General features: G+C 39.7%; 1 protein-coding gene across 1 annotated transcript in view; it reads left to right on the top strand.

Moving 5' to 3' along the window:
* Nucleotides 1–20,912, top strand: part of LMBR1L (limb development membrane protein 1 like) — a 124,798-nt gene extending 103,886 nt beyond the window's left edge. Inside the window, exons 14-17 of the mRNA XM_089679536.1 lie at nucleotides 3,461–3,551; nucleotides 6,008–6,074; nucleotides 6,600–6,761; nucleotides 9,026–20,912. Of these exons, the coding sequence (XP_089535662.1) occupies nucleotides 3,461–3,551; nucleotides 6,008–6,074; nucleotides 6,600–6,761; nucleotides 9,026–9,081 (376 nt within the window). The 3' untranslated portion in view covers nucleotides 9,082–20,912. The remainder of the gene's footprint in view (nucleotides 1–3,460; nucleotides 3,552–6,007; nucleotides 6,075–6,599; nucleotides 6,762–9,025) is intronic.
* Nucleotides 20,913–21,114: the final 202 nt, after the last annotated feature.

Here is a 21,114-nt window from a genome sequence, read left to right as displayed (position 1 = left end):
GTTCACTCATTTTTTTTTTTTTTTTAATAAAAATACAGCTTAATGTACCTCAGTTGCAAAAATATTCAAGCTCTCTTGAATCTGGAAAGCAAGGCCTTACCTTAGCCTTTGGTAAATTTCTTGTAAAGCTTTTTCAATTCCTGGAATGTAGACAGAGAAACCAGTAGGACCCAGGAAGCAGATTATCAGCTGATCTCATTAGCACACATCCTGCACTGACCTCATTAGTATATACCCTTCACCCATCAACTATTTTCCACATCATCCCCAGGATCTCTGCCCAAGTGCATTTGCCTGCCTACCCCAGTATCTCTACAGACGGGCTCAAGCCAAGTGATTGGATAGATGCTGTGTCTGCCTATTGTATAATTTTGGTAAATCTAAAGTAGATCGTATAGAGATTGTATAGTGTATGTCCACCTTTATACACCTAAATTACCTAGTTATGCTTTCAGTGTAGTTAACAGCCTACCAAACACAGAAACAAGCACACGTTTTGCCACGGAAGACTAATGCAGCAAAGCGCGCAGTAAAAAATATGTAACACGCATCATGCCAAAATATCCCATGAGCTACTTTGCGTGTAGTGTAGCCCATTGAAATCAACAGGCTACCCTATGTGTGTCACTGGAAAAATGAGCCAAAAAACGTGCTCCCTCTTTAGTGTGAATGGGGCCTGAAAGTGAAATTGGTGCGTTTACACAGAACAGTGAGGCTCCAGTCACATCTGTGTGTTTCCAAAGGCATGGCAATCTGCGTTTCAGAAACACGCTGCAAATAAGCATCCTGTTTGTGTTGTCATTACATGTTAAAGGTACCCCAAGTGCAGAAAACACACCAAAAACTGTGGTAACGCACCGTGCTCCGCTCCATAAAAAGTTCTGGAGCTTTTCTGGTGTGATTGTTGTGTATGGCAGCCCGTTCAAGTGAATGGGCTGCCCTATGCGTGACGAGTAAAAACGCCCAAAACAAACGCATGCGGAATGTGAGTCTTCACTATGTGGAGATGTAAAAGGGACCTGACAACTGAGTGTCTCTGCCTAATCCCTGCTATGTACTTGTATAAATATGGCCATACACTATGCAGTTTGATTGTACAATCTCTGTACAATTTCTTTTTGATTTACTAGAACTATGAACACACTTGAACAATCTATTCAATTTGTAGTAATAAGAAAAGCGCCAAAACAATAATAAACAAAACTAAGCTGCAAACCTAACCCAAATCAGGTGTATAACATAAATAAGTAAAGGAATGCGCTAATAAACAATATAGTATCAAATTACCACAAAGAATATATAAATAATAAATATGAAATGTCCACAAATCTTGTGTAAAGCCCAGCCACCATAAAAGTGACAATCAATTCTGAAGTCTTGTGTAAAACAAATGACACCGTGAAAAAATCCACCACCGAATGAAATGATTCAGCATAAATGCTATTGCTCTGGGAGCGATGATCTGTAGAGATATTCAAAGTTTGGGAGCAATACACTACAACCTTCCCCATGCGTGCTGATTGCAGTGTATTGCTCCCAAACCTTGGATATCTTTACAGATCATCGCTCCCAGAGCAATAGCGATTATGCTGAATTATAAATTCGGTGGTGGATTTTTTCACGGTGTCATTTGTTCTACACAAGACTTCAGAATTGTCACTTTTATGGAGGTTGGACTTTACACAAGATTTTTGGACATTATTTCATATTTATTATTTATATATTCTTTGTGGTAATTTGTTACTAGATTGTTTATTAGCGCATTCCTTTACTTATTTAATCCAATTTGTATCAAATTAGACAGGTCCTCGTACTACATAGCTGATGGGAGGAAGGTAGTATTGTAATGAGGGAGGTGTGGTCCAGAGTGGTGAACACAACCTATTACACCCTCTTCTGTGATGCAATAAGTGAAAGCTTCTGGGAAGTTGTCTACAGGAAGAGAATGCTAAGAGACTATCTACAGGAAATGATGCAATCTGAAAATCCTTTCAAAACCTCACAGAAACTGACAAAAAATGAATGTCCTGTGGATGAGGGAAGTGAGAGAAAAGCACATTGGGATGGCTGGGCCAGAAATGGCATTGGAAAACGCTTCTGTTCATTATGAAAAGTGAAATTCTGCCTGAAAAGGTGAACTTATGCTTTACCCCCCCCCCCCCCCCCCCCCCGGTCATGTCAAGCCTTGAAATCGTGCGACTTACAGTGAAGTCGGGTGAGATCCCGATTTCAGGTGCAATTTGCAGCACATCTGACACAAATGTCTATGCAAATCGCACCAAAAGTAGTACATGTACTACTTTAGTAATTGGTGCGGCTCCGAACCTCACCAATATGACCGCTCTAATTGTGGACAATAGGGTGCAACTTGGCATACGATTTGCAAATCGCATGCCAAGTCGCAACCGATGTGACCAGGGTGTTAAGCGTTTATGGTGAAGTGTATCGAATGCTTTGGAAAAATCCAAATACACCACGTCTACAGGTCTACCTCTATTTAGATGACCGTTCATTTCCTCAAAGAATGTTAATAGATTGGTCTTGCACGAAGGACCTTTCATAAATTCATGCTGATTACTTCGAAGGATACTGTTTTCAGTTATACAGTTATTTTCATTAACTTGGTTGCTGTTGCTTACAGTAATGTGTGCAGCATTGCACCTTGCACTGCCTTACTGCATAAATATATTTGAAGCAGTGGTCTCCAAACTGTAGCCTAGGGCCAGATACAGTCCTTTGCTTGCTTTACTCTGGCCTTAGGGGCACAACACCCCCCCCAGTACAAGACCTTATTCTGACAACTGAAGTCAACAGTGGGGCACTATTCTTTCCAATGATTCCAACAGTGGAGCACTATTCCTCCCCCTAATACCAAATGTGGTGGTGTTTACTCCCACTGATGCCAGGAAATTTCCACTCCTGCCCACAGTCCGAAGGACTATAAACTGACCCTTTGGAGACCCCCTGATTTAAAGTATACAACAAGCAACAACTCTCCCTGTACTATATGGAGGAGCAGTGTTGTTATTGTAGGACGGGTGGAGTGTTGGGACTACAGAACACCTCTTTTCTCAACATAGAGAGGTGTTATGTAGTTCACAGAAGAAAACAGGGAAGCCTGATAACATTGAGTTTTCGGTTCAATACAAAGAAAGTTGCAAGGACTGGATGTCTAGCAGGATCCACAATTCTATATATAGAATGTACATGCTAGGTACATTTTTATATATATATATATATATATATATATATATATATATATATATATATATATATATATATAAAATGTACCTAGCATGAATAAAAGAAATGAATACAGAAATAACATCTAAGGACTGTAATCGGCTATATATTATATTCTTGGGAGGTTTAGGTTTTATTTATGCAGTTACTAAACAATCACCTTTTATTTTTATTTCGTAGTAGCAGTGTATGATTTGCATCCTTAACTCCAGTCCAGTTATCTGATGGCTGCTTCGGTGGTTGGGTTTTATTCCTCTCCGTTGTTTGTAAGACTCCTTCCCCAGAAGCATGACACAACTATGACCAAAGTAAGAATCTTTCAATGTAATGTTCTGTACAAATCCTATTTGCTGTTTTTCATTCCCCCCCACTCACTAAAGTTTCAAAAGGGTAGCAATACTACATGAAATGTATATAAAGTGAAATGTACGCTGATCCATTTCTCTTCACATCATATACACATCACCTGTAGACTAACTGTCCAGTGTTGAGTTCCTAGCTTTGACTGCTAATGTCATTTTTTGTGCAGTACACCCCAAGTATCTAAGCACTGTCCACAAGAATCGGTCTGTGACCTTGCATCAGTTTTTGAGCAGTCGCAACAGTATTATTGGACGTTAAAGGTTACAGCCCGTTGCACATTGCACTTTACCGGTACCTTGCATAGTAAATTCTTGTCCCTTTTTTGGGGTTACAAATATGGAAAGAGTTAAACAGGATCTACATCATTCATCTGGGCAACTTGAGTCCTATTTCTATAGCCTGCCAGGGACAGTGCTTCATAAATTCATATTACTTGAGAAGATGCTGTCACCAATTTAAACTCCAAAGCTAACACCTTGTTTGCACAGGAAGGGTAGACACATCTTCCAGGTCATATATAGAATATCCGCTGTCTTCGCAAGCTATGAATCATTTTCAGCATCCAACACACTTCTGGGTATGTCAGGTACCTGATAACTTAATGTGATTCATTCTCGGACTCCTATGTTACTGCTGTGCGCTCTAGTGATGTAGGAGCCAACAGTGGGAACCACAGCACATAGTGGGACCAGGCATTTGATACTCCTAGAAATACTGGATGCAGAAGACTTCAGCTAGAGTAGCCTTTTCAGACCATAGATACCTGTGACGCAGCAAGGTAAGTATTAACTAGGGCTGAAACAACTAATTGATTATAACCGATTTATGAAAATAGTTCTCAACTATTTTCAGAATCGATTAGTTGGCCTGCATACAGAATGCGTTATTTGTTTGCATATCAGAAAATATAGTGTAGCACACATACAGCACAGTACACCATCCATACAGATTAGTAAGTGCCTGAGAACTTGTGAATGTGTGAGGAGCAATGCTTTGTGGGAGTCCTGGGCAGGGGAAGAATGTGATTCTAAAGGCAGAAGTTTGTTTGCCTTGCTGTAGGGGCACTCTATACTGTACTTTGCGGCTTGCTATAGGGTCACTCTGAAAGCAGAAGGAGTTAGAAGCACCGGTGGGGGACCCCAGAACAGCAGAATCAGGGGTTGCTCTGTGCAAAACCATTACACAGAGCAGTTAAGTATGACAAGTTTGTTGTTTAAAAAATAAAATCCAACATTTACAATAACTGTAAAGGGCTCTGTGCAGGGAAGATCAGCATCTGAACCCAGAGAAGCTGGAGACTGATAGATTGGAGGTAAAATAAGGCATTACAATTAAAGAAGAACTCCGGGCAAAATTTTTATTTTCCCATGCAGTGGGTCTGTGCCCGCACTGCATGGGTTAATTTCTTGTCCAGGGGCACAAGGAAAAGCTAGATTTACTCAATCCTCCAAAAAAGAGCTCTCCCCACGTCCAGTGCTGTCCACACCTCCAGAGCCGATCTAAGAGTGTGATGCTGTCAGGGGCAGTCCATTCACAAGACTGCTAGCGTTTGAGGGGCAGGAGTGGCGAGGACCGGTCTTACACTCAGAGTATTGGCATATTAGGTAAGTATATCTCCGCTATGCCATCCCCTAGACAAAAATGAGCAGTTTAGCCATGCAGTGCAAGCACAGCATGGGAAAATAAAATTTTTGCCAAGCGTTTTTAAAGTTTTCTATTCTGCTCTTTCGAATTTTTCTGTCACTGTGCTCAAAAATGAGCGTTGATTTGATCCCACTAACGATTAGAAATTTGAGCGAATGTTCTTAAAATAAATTTTCTAAGGAAAAATTTGTGTATGGCCAGCATAAGTGATTGCAAGTCCAGGTAGCTTGTATCAAGTTACCTGCCTATAAGAAGGGAGTATTATATTAGAATCCTATCTGAAAATCTACAAAACAGTGTTTTAGGTCTTTTTTTAAAAAAATCTTTCTTTAAAGAAAATTTTGATCTGAGTCGATGTGCCAGATTCAACCTCTAATAGTATATATATCTCTTCTGTCTGTTATTCTTAGAGTGGATTAGATATTTTGTTCCCCAACCATATAGCTTGTTATTTAGATTTACCGCTACATACATATAGATATTCAAGAATAAATTGCCTTACAGACTGTATTGACTGTATTGACACACCAAAAACTCTTTTTTGAGGTTTATATCCTATTAATCAAATTAATTGGCCAACTAATCGTTAGTTGCAGCCCTAGTATTAACCCTTCATTGTTGATATGGATGTGAACAGGATTTCTTTAATTTTCACATTCAGCCTCTATTCTTACTTTAGCCAATCACAATAATGATAATTGTGTTTAGTAATTCAAAGATGTGTTGACATTTGGTTAACTTGAGATTTTTCTATCAGATCATTGGAAACTGTGTGTCCCTGCTTGTGCTAAGCTCTGCTCTCCCGGTCTTCTCAAGAACATTAGGTGAGTTTTTTCTTTTTCTTTTTTTTTTTTAAAAGGAAAAATGCAATGCTATTTTAATTAATTAATTTAGAGTAGCTTCACCTTGGGCACCAAACTGGCTATTTCATAAAAATTGCAAAAAGCTAGAGATGGGGGGGGGGGGGGGGCTGGAGTCTGAAGTGAAGTGCAAAGTAGTGTGTTTTGGTTTTTTTTTTTGTTTTGTTTTTCTACTTCTAGCAGAACTAAACTTTTTCATATTTTATAGCTGGAAAGGCTTCCATCTTGGACTCTGTTTGACTTGCAGTTGCTATGGTGCTGCACGTCTCCAGTTTTCACACCAGCCATTTGATGGCTTCACAGTTCATTTGACTGCAAAATTTGGATATGGAAAGTAGTTTACCTGATATATGGATTATGGAGTTAAATGCCATGCAATCTATCAGAATCAAAGGCCCATTATGAATGAATTTGTTTCCAAGTACTGTAAGATTTTATTTGCTGTGCCTTCTTTAGTTCATTATTTTATTCTCTTTACTCTACTCTCAGGCATCACCAGATTTGATCTGCTGGGTGACTTTGGACGATTTAATTGGCTTGGGAACTTTTACCTGATATTCTTGTATAACATTCTGTTTGCTGGACTCACCACACTCTGCTTGGTGAAGAAGTTTACCTGGGCTGTACAAGCTGAGCTCATCCGCGCATTTGGTAAGAACCCCTGAAGGAGTAAGGGAGGCTGAATGCATATATGAAAACTGGGAATTGCACTGTGGCTTGCCCAAAAAAAACTTATTGGGAAGCAAAATTTAATTTTCATTAATTTCATAGTGTCAGTTTTTGCAAATGTAAACGTTTAGGCACATTTGCTGATTTTTCACTAATGAAAAAAGTATATCGTCCCCAAACCTTTTACAAAGGTTTAGATGGGTCCGTGTATATGTAAAGTCTAGCCATACACAGATGGCATTCAGAAGTTTTGAATAATCAAAAAACAATTATATTGATCCATCAACTAAAAGTGCTAAGATTGCTCTGTGAAGGCATAGGAGAACAGCCAAACACACCTTTCTCTGCTGCCCTTATCTTGGGAAAAATTACAGGGATTGGATGAAAAAAATGCAAACTGGCTAACCACTAGCTAATCATTTTGGAGGGTATGGTGCTAACAACAGACATTGTGAGCACTGCAGAATCCAGGTGCAATATGCTAGATTAGACACTGATCAGCTACATCTTTTGGCTGCATTAAAGTTTTTTAATATATAATGTTGCAAACTTGGTAAAATAAACTAGACTAGGACTTCCTTCGATGTCAGTTTTTATTGGAGCCATTAATCCTTGTGATACCAAGATGTTTTAATTCAGGATTTAAAAAAAGTGAGCACTGATCTTGACCACCAGGTGGAGCCAGATCACCAAAGTTACCCGCTGTAAAAGATCTGATTGGGTCCTTTTTAAGGTCTCTAAAGTTGGCCATATATTATTATTTATTATTATTATACAAGATTTATATAGCGCCAACAGTTTGCGCAGCGCTTTACAATATAAGGGAGACCGTACAATTACAATACATTTCAGTACAGAAGGAATAGGAGGGCCCTGCTCGTGGAGCTTACAATCTAAAGGAAGGGGGAGGTGATACAAAAGGTGATAACAGCAGGGGATGATCTGGCGGAGGGGATTCAAGTACAGTTCTTAGGTGGAGGTGGGGTAGGCTTCCCTGAAGAAGTAAGTTTTCAAAGATCGCCTAAAGGCAGACAAGGTGGGGGCTGACCGGACATGCTGTGGTAGGGAGTTCCAGAGGATGGGAGAGGCTCTGGAGAAGTCCTGGAGGCGAGCGTAGGAGGAGGTGATGAGGGAGCTAGAGAGGAGGATATCATGGGAGGAGTGTAGTGGGCGATTTGGGCGGTATCTGTGGATGAGGTTGGTGATGTAGCTAGGGGCAGTGTTGGGAATGGCTTTGTAAGCTGTGGTTAGTATTTTGAATTTTATACGTTGGGTTAGTGGAAGCCAGTGGAAGGATTGGCAGAGAGGGGCAGCAGTCACTGATCGGTTGGTAAGGTGTATGAGTCTAGCAGCAGCATTCTCATCTATATTTTATATATATATATATATATATATATATATATATATATATATATATATATATATATATATATATATATAATTTTTTTTTTTTTTTTTTTTCCCCCAGCTTGCCTTAATCCATGTGCAGGTGGACAAAACCTGCTGTGCCTTTTGTGTTTTGATAGCTGGCCCCACTGGCTGTCAAAATACTGTACCTGAACAGCGGCTGCATCTGATTGGATGCAGACACTTTTCAGCCAGCGAATTTCTGCTTGGCTTCTTTAGTTCTCCTTTCGACAGACTCACCTACTGAGCAAATTTCATAGCAGCATTAGACTTTGCAATGACTGGTAGCCTGAGATTGTGACCCTTGCTAGGAACTGATCTGAAATGTTTTCATAAAAGAATTTACTACTGGAACAAAAAATGGGATTTGAAATGGGAACATGAAAGATTTGGTTTATAATGAAGTGCAAACGTTCATGATGGGTAAACTTTGAGCCTGGTGATCACTTGTTAACAAGCCTGTCATTTAAGCATTGAGGCACTACCAAGAGTACATCTTTGATTGTTGCTCAACATGCAGAGATTGTTATATACACATGGTATATCAGTATAAGTTATAATGGACTTCTTGTCTTTAGTTAGTGGACCACAAAATGTGAAGATTTTCTATGTTATAGGGAACATTTATGAATGTTAATTGTACCTAAGCAGTACCCTGAAAAATCTATTTTTTTCTTGAATTCCTCTTTAAAAATAGCAGTGTCCTTCCTGGTATCTAGAGCCTCATGGCTATATCTGCAAACTGAGATCTTAGAGCACTGCTGCCTCCAGGTTCTAGTCTCTGAAGATTCAGAGATTTGGTGATGTCACTGTAAAAACTTTTTCTCATTCTCTTTTAGGACTGGACAGGTTACCTCTGTCTGTAAATAGGATTCGCAGCCAAGGCAAGGCCTGATATGTTTCTATGGAGTTGTCCTTCAATGTGTGATGTGCACTTGGCATCAAGATCCCTGAATCCGTGAATGGCCAGACAATCTGCTTCATTGGTTTCTCTTATTTGAGAGGAAAGGAGTCTCAAGCGTGGATTCTTGCGACAGAAACCTTGACCAGGTTCTACGTTCTAGGAGGTTCTACATTCATGGATTTAGATTTAGAAGATTAGAGCGTTTTTTTTTGTGGGCCAGAACCTGGATGAAGACATTTTGAGGAAACTAAATGGAATATTTTTCAGAATAATCTGAGCCAACTCTTAAACATGAATTGTGCTGCTACAGAGTAGGAGAGGGGTAGCCTGTGACCTCTTTAAATTTTCTCCTGTTATTTTGGTATTTTAACAATGAATAAGTTATTCATCTGGATTGTGGAAAGTCTCATAATAAATCCATTTGCTACCCGGGTTTAACAAAACTCTTCATAGTGCAATGGAGACACTAATTTCACACAGGAGATCATCTAAAGGACGATGTCATGAGGGTACACAGGATGAATTGATCCTCTCCGCTCTGCTTGTGCTTGTTTACATGAACTCCACTCCAGCCTTTGTGGCTTTCTATTGCCATCTCATCTGGTGTGCAATCTGTGTGCAATGACACAATACACCAGCATTATTCAGAAGCCCAACAGACTCATCTCTCATGGCATCCTCATTTTGTGTCTTTTGTATGTGTTGTCTGGTTTGACGTTTGTTTCTCCATCTTGTCCGGAAGTGTTTACTATTAGAGCAGTATGTCAAAACTATGGCTGGATTAGTAGTGAATGTGTGAATAGTTCTGCTGCTGTTTGTCTTTGATTGGTTAGCTAGGCAGTGTCTTCCAGAGGTAATCTAAAAGTGCAGTATTTTGTAGAGCTTTGTTTATGTATGAAGCATGCATGGTGAATTCAACATAATGTAACTTCCATTAGGTACAGAATACTGTACTCATTAACTTCTTTCTTTCACCTTCATCGCTTAAGCTGGCCATACACTATACAATTTTCTGTCCAATTTCTGTCCAGTTTCCTTTAGATTTACCTTCAACTATGTAATGCAAGGGCCTGCCTAATTGGATACAATTGAAAGTGTTGTTTAGGTTTGATCTCATATGGTTTTTGGTAAATCTAAAGCAAAATTCTCAAGAAAATTGTATAATGTATGACCAGCCTTAGGGCCTGATTACACTATGTGTGGAGACTGGTGGTTTTCTGCACCTGATCAACACCAGTCACTACAGGGGCACATTTAATTGCATAGGTGTGATGTACAGACATGATGCATTTTTCTGCACCACACCATGCTGCTGTGCAAAGACCTGAGTACATTTGTGTAGTCCGAGTTTAAAAAACAATGTTAAGGGCGCTTACCCCCCTTCCCAATCATCACTCCAGCAAAAGGGCCACCTGCCCGCATGCTAACACATAGCATGAATGGGCCCTTATAGGAATAACCTTAATTAGAAAAGGAGATTGTTTAGGAGCAGAGTAAGCTTTACCTTATGGAGATGGTCATGCTGGAGAATGTGACATTTGAGTTGATTTAATAAAGGCAAATACACTGTTCGCTTTGCAATTCAAGTTGCACCCTGCAAGGGAATTTTCCCCAAAGCATGTGACGAAATTTTTTAGCTATGCAAAGAATACCCAATCGTGCAAGGAAAATTATTTTAAAAACATTATTGCTTGCACATGGTTGGATGATGGAAATCAGCAGATATTCACTAAGCTCTGGGGCAAATTCCATTGCAGAGTTGCAAATTCTCTTGCAAATTGAAAAGCCTTTAGTAAAAAAAAAAACCCATAGTGCCCTCCTCATAGCTGATTTGTCATCACCATGATTGTGTATAATTAAGTCATGATTTCAGAGTGAAAAAAATGACATTTTCATAGCTGTGCACATGTTGTTTATGATTTAATGCAGCACGCCAAATGCCACTAATGAGCAGTATTTAATGGGGTTTTTTTTTTTTTTTTTTTTTTTTTTTTAAGATATTTATCACAAACTTGCCATTAATAGGCATTTTTGGATTGTTTATTAACAGACAATCTGACATGTAACTTTATTAGTATGGGTGACAAAAATATTTAGGAATGGTTAATGTAAAGGGTTCGTCTGTTGCAAATGTTACACTACATATACTGCCCAGTAGATGTTGTTCTTAGTGAACAAACTACATACATGACCACATTAGAACTAATGTAAAAGAATGCAATATTTATATAAAAGAAAAGTCTAATATAGCCAGTACATAGTTGGCAGTAATGTCTAATTGTGCTGGTTGTAGTAGTTCAAATATGGATTGATGAACTAAAGTAATATTCTGGCTAGACGGACTCATTTACTATAATATAACAGTGACTAATAAAAAGTAAAGCTGAAATAAAAGTTGTCTTAAAGAAATTGTTATGCAGATGGTTGCATTAGATTAAATATGAACAAATTTAAGGTCAGCTATTTTTTTGCTATTTTTGTTTTTCTACAAAGATTTTCTGTCTAACATACCAGATATTTAAACTGAGAAAAATTAAAAAAAAAAAAGCAATTTTTAGTATATATTAGGATTAGAAAGTTAGGACAGTGCACGTATTATGCTACTCACTGTTCAAGCTTAATTGTATAAACTGTGATGTGCCTCCTGTGCAGGCTGCTTATGCTAAAACCTTCACAGGGATAATGATTCCCTAAAGCATTATAGACCAAGCATGAGAATCACAATTGCCTTGATGGAGAGTGGCTATTGTTTGCAGCAGTCCAATCTGTTTATGACCTACTAGGGGGTAATACATAATGGGCCTATCTTGAGTCATTGGATGCATAGGGAGGTTTAACCACTTGTACAATCTCTTCCCCCCCACACACATATTTCACCTTGCTCATTGTTCAGATTATACCTGACCATCTGATGGCAGCCTTATTCCTTATTGTGAGCACTCTCAACTCTTAAGCCTCATGCACATGGGCGATTTTGCCCATCAGCATCAAATTCCAGCATTTTCGGGTACGGATACAGCCTCTCAAATCTTTGACAGGCTAGAATATTTGGAGGCTGGACACCAGTAAGCGGTGCTCACGTTTAGGGTAAGATGTGTTCAGGAATTCTGTATTGGGACATACTCCCCTGAAGGTATATGGCCCCAAACACAAGTACTGCTTGATATAGTGTCCAGCCACCGTGTATTTCAGCCTCTCCTAGATTTTGGAAGTAGTGCTGGATGCTGCACCTGTACCTCTGGTGTCCAAAAAGGGGATTTGAAAATCCTGGACATCCGAAATTCAGGATTCAATGCTGTCAGGCCAACACACCTGTGTGCAAGTAGCCTTAAAGTACAACTTTGTCTGGGATAAGGGCAAACATTTACATTTTAGGCTGCAAACACGCTTTAAAACAACCCCTCGCTAACCTCTGAAGCTGCAGACCCTGTGGAACAATTCATTCATACAAAAGAACCAATAGAAGAAAATGAAAGTTATTACACTGTAAAATTTAATGATGGGTTGCTTAAAGTGATGATCTTACCTGCTTTGTGCAATGGATTTCCCACAGAGCAGTCCCAATCCTCTTCATTTTGGGTTCCCGTCGGTAGTCCTGGCTCCTCCCTCCCCTGTTGAGTGCTCCTAATAGCAAGCCGCTTGCTATGGGGACACTCAAGCGGGCGCTTACTCAGCTGGGCTCCTGTGAGTGGACGTTGTCCATTCACACAGAGAGCACAGCTCAGCCCTGCCCGCGCTCTCATCATTGGCTTACTGACTGTGATTGACAGCTGTGTGAGCCAGTGAGGAGTAAGAGACCTGGGAGAGCCGCTGCTCTCTTGTTCATCATTGGATTGAGATGGGTTCAGGTAAATATAAGGGGGGGCTGGAGAGGAGCTGTACTCGGAAGGTTTTTTTTTTACCTGAATGCATTAAGGTAAGAAACCTTCTGTCTGTAGAGCCGCTTTAACAGTTTGTGCAGTTGCACTTTCATTTTCTCATAGACACTGGTTCCTTTGTAAGGATAAATTGTTCCACATTGTCTGCAGCTTCAGAGGTCAATGAGGTCTTGTTTTAAAGCTTATTTACTGCTCGCTAGGAATGCATAAGTATATATTCTTATTGCCAAGGCCTGGCCACAGTTCTTCTTTAAACTTCCCAAAGAGGGGTGAGGTTGATGAAATAAGATGTGTTTGGTGACAATATTGGAATTTCAGAGTGAGGCTAGATGCCACCCCAGTTTATCTTTTAAATGTTTTATTCAGTGAAGGTTTTAGTGTGGGCAGTAATTCTGTGACTAAACCCTGCTCATGTACAATGTTTGTATGTAATGTGAGCATTGGCAAGCACCTTTTTTAAATCACTTCAGGTTTTAGCTTTAGACATTGTTCATAGATAGATATATGATTGTTTACAATTTTAATAGTTGATAAATGTGAGTTGGCTCAGAAGATCTAGGGGGTCTATGTATTAAAAATTTGCTTTGCAAATGTGTCAATCCTTCACACAGGCAGAACAAATGTTCCCAGTAATTTGCTTAATATTACTTCATGCATCATCAATGCCAGCTAGTGGTGATATAATATTTTCAGAAATTTCCGAAAACATGCCGCATTACTGCCACCTGATACCTTTTGATGATAAAATAAACATATTAAGCAAATTACAGTGAAGATTTGTTGTGCTTGAGTGCGTGATTGATACGTTTGCACAGCAATTTGTTTTTTTTGTTTTTTTAAACATAAACCCCTTAAACTTGTGTAAATGACCAGATAATTTTAATTCCCTAGATTATCTGCTCTTAGTAGCAGACTGTATACTTTTTTTATATTTTAATTTTTTTGTGTATGTATTGATTGCAGTCAGAACTCCCCTTCTGTTATGATGTATTAATTTTTCATTCCATGTAAAATTGTTTAAACAAAACTTTCACATGAAATCTTCATACATCTCAGATGAATTTCACTTTTGCTTTTAAATTTAACGTCTTTTGTGTCTTATTATGATTTGATGTCTGTGTGTGTGTGTGTGTGTATGTATCACATTGCATGTAATAGAACAATGGGTCTTAATTCACAGAAAGCACCATAACCTATGTTTTTTTGTACACAAAAAGAATTTTAAAGTGAATTTTTTCTTTCCCTATTCTAGACAAAGTAACATGGTCACTTTACATGAGCAATCAATCGCCTTCATCAACCTTTACCCTGTACTACAGCCTCCCCCCCAGTCCACCTCTCAGCACAGTGCTTGATGCCCAAGTGTCCAAACTGTCCAGGTGCTGTCCTGTAGGGGTGGGTGAGCCATGGACACATTTCAACCCATTATGGTGGTGGCAGGGGAGCGTGAGCAAATACTCTTTTACATACATACTCTCCTGTAAAGTACATTTGTTTGCGTAGATTGGGAAGTTTATAGTTCCACTTAAGACACCTTTTTGAAATTGCCATATTTTTCAAGAAGCAGCAAGACTGCCTGGAGTTCTGCAATAAGTTTTTAGTTAGCAAATATTTAAAAAAAAAAAAACCTAAATCCAGCAGTGTGTAAATGATATTACTTTACTGCTTCTCGTCCGCCCTATATATACGTGACTTCGCATTTCAGAGTAGGGGGGCGTGTACGCGCCTCACCCGCGGCTGTCAATCACTGGGTCCCACTTCTGATTACTTGCCGATGCCCGGTGATTGGCGAGCATCTCGGGGGGGGAGAGAGAACTGTTTGTAAACAAAAGCAGTGTGCTTACAGTAAAGCGCGCACACACAGACCCTAGTAAAACCACACATTGTTAACCCTTTGATCGCCCCACATGTTAACCTCTTCCTGCCCAGTGCCATTAGTACAATGTCAGTGCTTTTTATTAGCACTGATCACTGTATTGGTGTCACTGGGGATGTCAGTAACACCAAGTCAGTTCCCACCCAGTGTCAGAATGCCCACTGTAAGTTGCTGATTGCTGCCATTACTAGTAAAAATAAAATGTAAAAAAATCCCAGTGTGTATATATACCTCCATTTGTAAACGCTGTAACTTTCACGTAAACCAATTAATTTACACATAACGATTTTTTTTTTTTTTTTAGCAAAGATTTGTAGCAGAATACATTTTGGCCTAAATTAATGATGAAATTTGATTTTTAAAAACATTTTTTACTGGACATGTTTAATAGCATAGTCAAAAATATATTTTTTTTTTCCTCAAAATTGTCAGTCTGTTTTTTTTATAGCGCAAAAAATAAAAAAAAATGCACAGGCGATCAAATACCACCGAAAGAAAGCTCTATTCATAGGGAAAAAAAATGTAAATTTAATTTGGGTGAAGTGGTGCATGACTGCGCAATTGTCAGGTAAAGTAACGCAGCGCCGTAATGCAAAAAATGGCCTGGTCAGGAAGCATTTACTTCCTGGAATCCATCTGCCTGGGCCAGTAACCAGGAAGCAACTGAAAAAATAAATTATATTCACTGGTTTTAAATTTTAATACATCTTCCTATCTATTTACGAAGACTATCGGCATATAAGGATTAGAAACGGTTAATGTGGATTGCGAGAGCAAAGTTCCGGTCTTAGTGCAGTCCGCATTCCTGTGCCCTTCAGTGCAATGCGATTTTCATCCCATTCATTTGAATGGGCTGAAATCACACTGAATTGAATGAAAATTGGTGCATGTACTACTTTTAAAAACTCACTGCAAACGGATCACATGGTACTGCAGAACCATGCGATCCAGTGCAGGAAAACACACTGCATTTGCAATTTGCATTTGGGGTGTTGGGATACATTGATAACTGCAACAGATCACACACTCAGTATGGTTTAAATGCTGTGCAGGAAACGCACATGGAACTCGGGTGATCTGGTGTGAACAAGCCCTAACTGCTATGTGGTCAGTGAAGAGGTCAAAAACCCTGACTCTACTATTTTGCTGGGGTGTCTAAATTACAAGACTGGAAAGCAGGATTCTCTGGTAACTAATTCAGTTTAGATCTGTATATATTTTTAGTTTTCTGCCTGCAGTTCAACTTATACAACCTATGCATGGCAAGTCGTCTAATACTAGTAACACATAATCAGATTTTGTTGTTTCAGAGGTCAAAGCAACATAATGGAGTTCTATTTAGGATATCGAATTTGTGGAAACATTGGATGGGGGGGGTTTACTAAAACGAGCGTACAAAATCTGGTGCAGCTCTGCATACAAACCAATCATCTTACAGGTTCTATGGTCAAAGTTTAATTGAACAAGCTGTAGTTAGAATCTGGTGCAACTAGGCATGGCAGCCAATCCGCTTCTGCGTGCACCAGTTTTAGCAACCACCACCACCACCTTTATGTGGGCGATTTTGTCAAGTTTGTATTGAAGCAATATAATATGGTGCAGATTGGGCTCTCTCATTTAGGATAGATTTTATATTGGTTTTCTGTACATTTTTGACTGCTTTCTTCTGCAGTCTGGAGCAGCCAACATTGAAAGTTTTGCAAAGACCTACATTGGACTTGTAGTAGTTTTCAATCTAAAACCGCTTAGAAGTGGCCACGAGCACGTTTATAATGGGAAGTACTGCTTTAGAGTGCATGTGTGAGAAATGTATGAATCACGCTGCAACCTTCCAGTGCCTTGTTTGTCAGTAGAATAATCCAATTGTCCACAGGAAGCCTTATTTACTTTGCCTACAGAACCACAAGTTAAAGACTCTTAAGCTTTGGCATCACTGCCCATGTGTGGATGTCCATCCCTGCTTTGGATTGGCCTAATAACTTAAACCTTTATACAACTCAATCCATTCTTTTGAAACTTTTCTTCATAAAAGTATCCTACATTACAAATATAATAGGTTTCCCAGGATTACATCCACAGATATATTGTGTACTCAATCTGTCCACGCTATTCTAAAAATGTTACCCTTTCCAAAGAGGTCATCAGATTCTACATCTGTCCTGTTAAATATACACTGCTCAAAAAAAAATGAAAGGGACACATCTATACTGATATGGACTAGGTAATGTGTCAGGAATGTAAGGATGCTCCATTGTTTGGTGGAAATTTAAATTATCAACCTACAGAGGAGGTTTAAAAGACATCCCAAAAATCAACGTGAAAAAATCCTGCAGCAGGCTAGTCTATTTTGCTGAAATTTCATTGCAGCAACTTAGAATGGTACTCAGAAGTTTGTATGGCCCCCCACGTGCTTGTATGCATGCCTGACAACAGCAGGGCATGCTGCTAATGAGATGACAGATGGTGTCCTGAGGTATCTTCCCAAAACTAGACCAGGGCAACACTGAGCTCCTGGACAGTCTGAGGTGCACCCTAGTGGCATTGAATGGACCGAAACATGATATCCCAGAGGTATTCTATTGGATTTAGGTCAGGCGAGTGTGGGGGGACCATTAAATGGTATCAATTGCTTCATCCTCCAGGAACTGTCTGCATACTCTCCCCACTTGAGGCCGGACATTGTCGTGCACCAGGAGGAACCCAGGACCCACTGTGCCAGCGTAGGTCTGACAATGGAGCCAAGGATTTCATCCTGATACCTAATTGCAGTCAGTCTGTGCATCCCTTCATGGATATCCCTTCCCAGACCATCACTGACCCACCACCAAAATGGTCATGCTGAATGTTGTTACAGGCAGCATAATGTTCTCCACGACTTCTCCAGACCCATTCATGTCTGTCACGTGCTCAGGGAGAACCTGCCAATTCTGGTGTTCAATGGCAAATGCTAATCGAACTCTATGGTGCCGGACAGTGAACACAGGGCCCACTAGAGGAAGTCGGGCCCTCAGGCTACCCTCATGAAGTCTGTTTCTGACTGGTCAGAGACATTCACACCAGTGGCTTTCTGGAGGTCGTTTTGTGGGGCTCTGGCAGTGCTCATCCTGTTCCTCCTTGCACAAAGGAGCAGATACTGGTCCTGCTGATAGGTTAAGGACCTTCTATGGCCCTGTCCAGCTCTCCTAGAGTAACTGCCTGTCTCCTGGAATCTCCTCCATGCTCTTGAGACTGTGCTGGGAGACACAGCAAACCTTCTGGCAATGGCATTGATTTGCCATCCTGGAGAAACTGGACTGCCTGTGCAACCTCTGTAGGGTCCAGGTATCGCCTCATGCTACCAGTAGTGACACTGACCCCAGCCAAATGCAAAACTAGTGAAAAACAGTCAGAAAAAAACGTTCCTGTTTTTGGGGTCCTCTCATTGTTGCCCATCTAGTGCACATGTTGTTAATTTCATTAACACCAAAGCAGCTGAAACTGATTAACAACCCCGTCTGCTACTTAACTGACCAGATCATTATCCCAGGAGTTTAATTGACTTGATGCTATACTCTGATTAAAAAGTTCCTTTATATTTTTGTGCAGTGTATTTGTTAAAATGAATAATATTTAAGTATAAAAAAAAAAATCAATATTGCTTTGTATTGTGCCTAGAACTGTCATGTTACTTGTCTTTCTGCATTCTGTCAGATGACCTGGTTAATCACTTACCCATTTATTATTCTTGTAAAGCATACAATATTATATCAGTATGGTTGAAAGAACTGGGAAGAAAAGAAGGTAATTTGAGTCCTGGGTGGACCTCTGATGTCTTACAGCTGTCAGTACATACAGACACAGGTGCAGCCCCTGAATGATGCGTTGTCAGGAAATTGCCTAGCCAATATGAGGTGACCACAGTGGTTGGTGATCTCCAGCTTTGTTTAAAGTGATATTAAATCTTCAGTTTTTCAAAGCACTCAGCAGCTGATTTAATCACTTCCTGAGTGCAGTTTCCAAATATTCTTGTCAATTAAATTTAATCAATTATTCAATTTAATTCAGTGAAGCCATATTAGTGTGAGTGCTGGCTGAAGCTGTATAGCAACCCTTCCCATCCATTCCCCTTTCTCCCTTCTAGGTTTCTCCATCTTTCTCAGCAGATGTCATTCCTAAAGATGCTGATCACCCCTTAAACATTCAAAACTAGTACATCCCCCACTGGAAACCAGTAACTAATTTATCAATAACTGCAATAACCTGATAGATGTGCTAATATAGTTCAATACTAAAGCTGGCCATACATGGCTCTGTTTTTTTTTTTTGTACAACCAGTGGGATGAATGGGGAAAAAAAAACTGAATTCACCTATCCACACATTTGATGTGAATGCGGGAACCTTCTCCGCTGTGTCATTGTATTCTGACAACAGAGTTGTCAGCTGCACTCAGAATACACTGATCAGCACTGCTGCCCATTGCCTGAAGCACAGACCGAAATAGTTTTCCAATCAGTAGGCCAGGACCCGATTTAACTTCCAAGCTGAACCAAACAAATTTCGATCTATCTGTGGCCAGCTTAACACAACCCCCTGTTCACAGGACCACTTCCATTATAAGACTTGCCCTATGGCTGTTCTCTTACCAGAGAGTTAGGCAAGCCGCAGATGAATCGATTTTCTTCCCTTCCACCACAGATCGAAAGAAAATTGCTTGATTCCCCCATCAAGACAGTATTGTTCTGGCAGAACACAGTGATAGATTTTTAGCATGCAATTACAGCCTGTGGCTGTAGCTGCTAGCATTTGACAGGCTGGTTGTAGCCAAGGCGATCGATGGATTGACTTGGGTAGAATCAGCCTGCCCATAGTTGGATTGAGTCTATCGGTCCCTGCTGAATCGGTTGAGATTTGACCCATCTGTGGTCAGGTTTATGGTGGTGAGTGCTATCAACTTTGCATGAAAAGTCAAATGGGCCATTTTTTAAAAGGTGCAGGAAATATGGACTTATACAAGTTATTTGTGTTAAGAGGTGATACATGTAAATTGTAAGTTTGGCCAAAGGAAATATTGGATCTGTTTGCATGTCACTATAAAGGTTCACCTTAAACAAGCATTTGAACTGCTGAAGCTTGCTAAAAGCCTGGTGAATGCTTGTTTAAAGCTACAGTCCTGCTCCCATTAAGAAATATATTTCACAAATTGCAGGCTAGAATTGAAGGTTGCTTTTAGTAGCTTTAAGAAGCTGCTTGATGCTTTTTTTTTTTTTTTTTTTTTTTTAAGTGCTTGGCAGATACTTATTGAATATTCTGTTCAACCTAGCCATCAGTTTAGGAGTACAACTAAAAGTCTATGTATGGGACCTTTGAGCACATAATCACAAATGTCTACTTACCAATGGATATGTAGCCACAGTTGAGCTGCGCCTGAGGTTGAGGGCAAATACAGCCTTCCGGGTGAGCACAGCCTACAGCTGCCAATACAAGTGGCAATTTGGCATAGGATTACTTTTGGTGAAATCTTCAGTGTTTTTTTGTCTTTTTTTTCAGTTCAGCGGTTCAATTTTTTGCTCAGCTTTGCTTGCACAATCAGCCAAATTCCAGTGGTCAGTCAAAATTGTGCGTGGTAGATTGCTTAGTTTTCTGGTGATTATCTTCAATTGCATGTGCTATTCCTTGTGGATAAAACGTTTATGGAAATTCACTTAAATTACCATATTTATGGCCAGCTTTATGCTGGTCATAAATAGTACAATTTTCAAGCAATTATAAACCCTTTCAACTGGCTTTGGTCACCTAAAAAACCAAAGATCAAGGAATCTCTTCAATACCAGGTTTAATCATTTCACATGTTCAGTGGAAATTGCTGCTAGTAGGTGTATTGATTCGTTCGATTATCTTTGCAGTTAAAGCGGTTGATTGCTGTGTGCATGGCAGGCTTAAGGGTCGACCAATAAAATTGTCAGCAGGGGCAGTACCTTATGACAGGAACTCTGTATACAATTTATGGGTGTTTTCTGATGGGATTGTATGTTAAACGAATGAGAGAATTGTTTTTATAATAAAAATCACCACCTGGTTTTTATACGAATGTACTTTTTGCTGTCTTATTTGAAATGAAGTGTCTGTATTTTTTTTGGTCTAGAAAAAACTATTTGGAGGTTTTTATCCTGCCTGTGTTTTATCTTAATGTTTTGTGTCTGCCTTGGGTATATAGAAGATCTAAATGAAGAGGGTTTAATTGGGCATAAAAGTGTAGGCAGTTTTAGATGGAGTAGGAAAGGGTTACATGC

The sequence above is a fragment of the Staurois parvus genome, unplaced genomic scaffold, assembly GCF_062004578.1.
Source record: "Staurois parvus isolate SC_StPar_1 unplaced genomic scaffold, SC_StPar_1.0 ptg000017l, whole genome shotgun sequence".
Lineage (NCBI taxonomy): Eukaryota > Metazoa > Chordata > Amphibia > Anura > Ranidae > Staurois > Staurois parvus.
The sequence above is the reverse complement of the archived record's forward strand: the minus strand, read 5'-3'. Positions and strand labels throughout refer to the sequence as shown.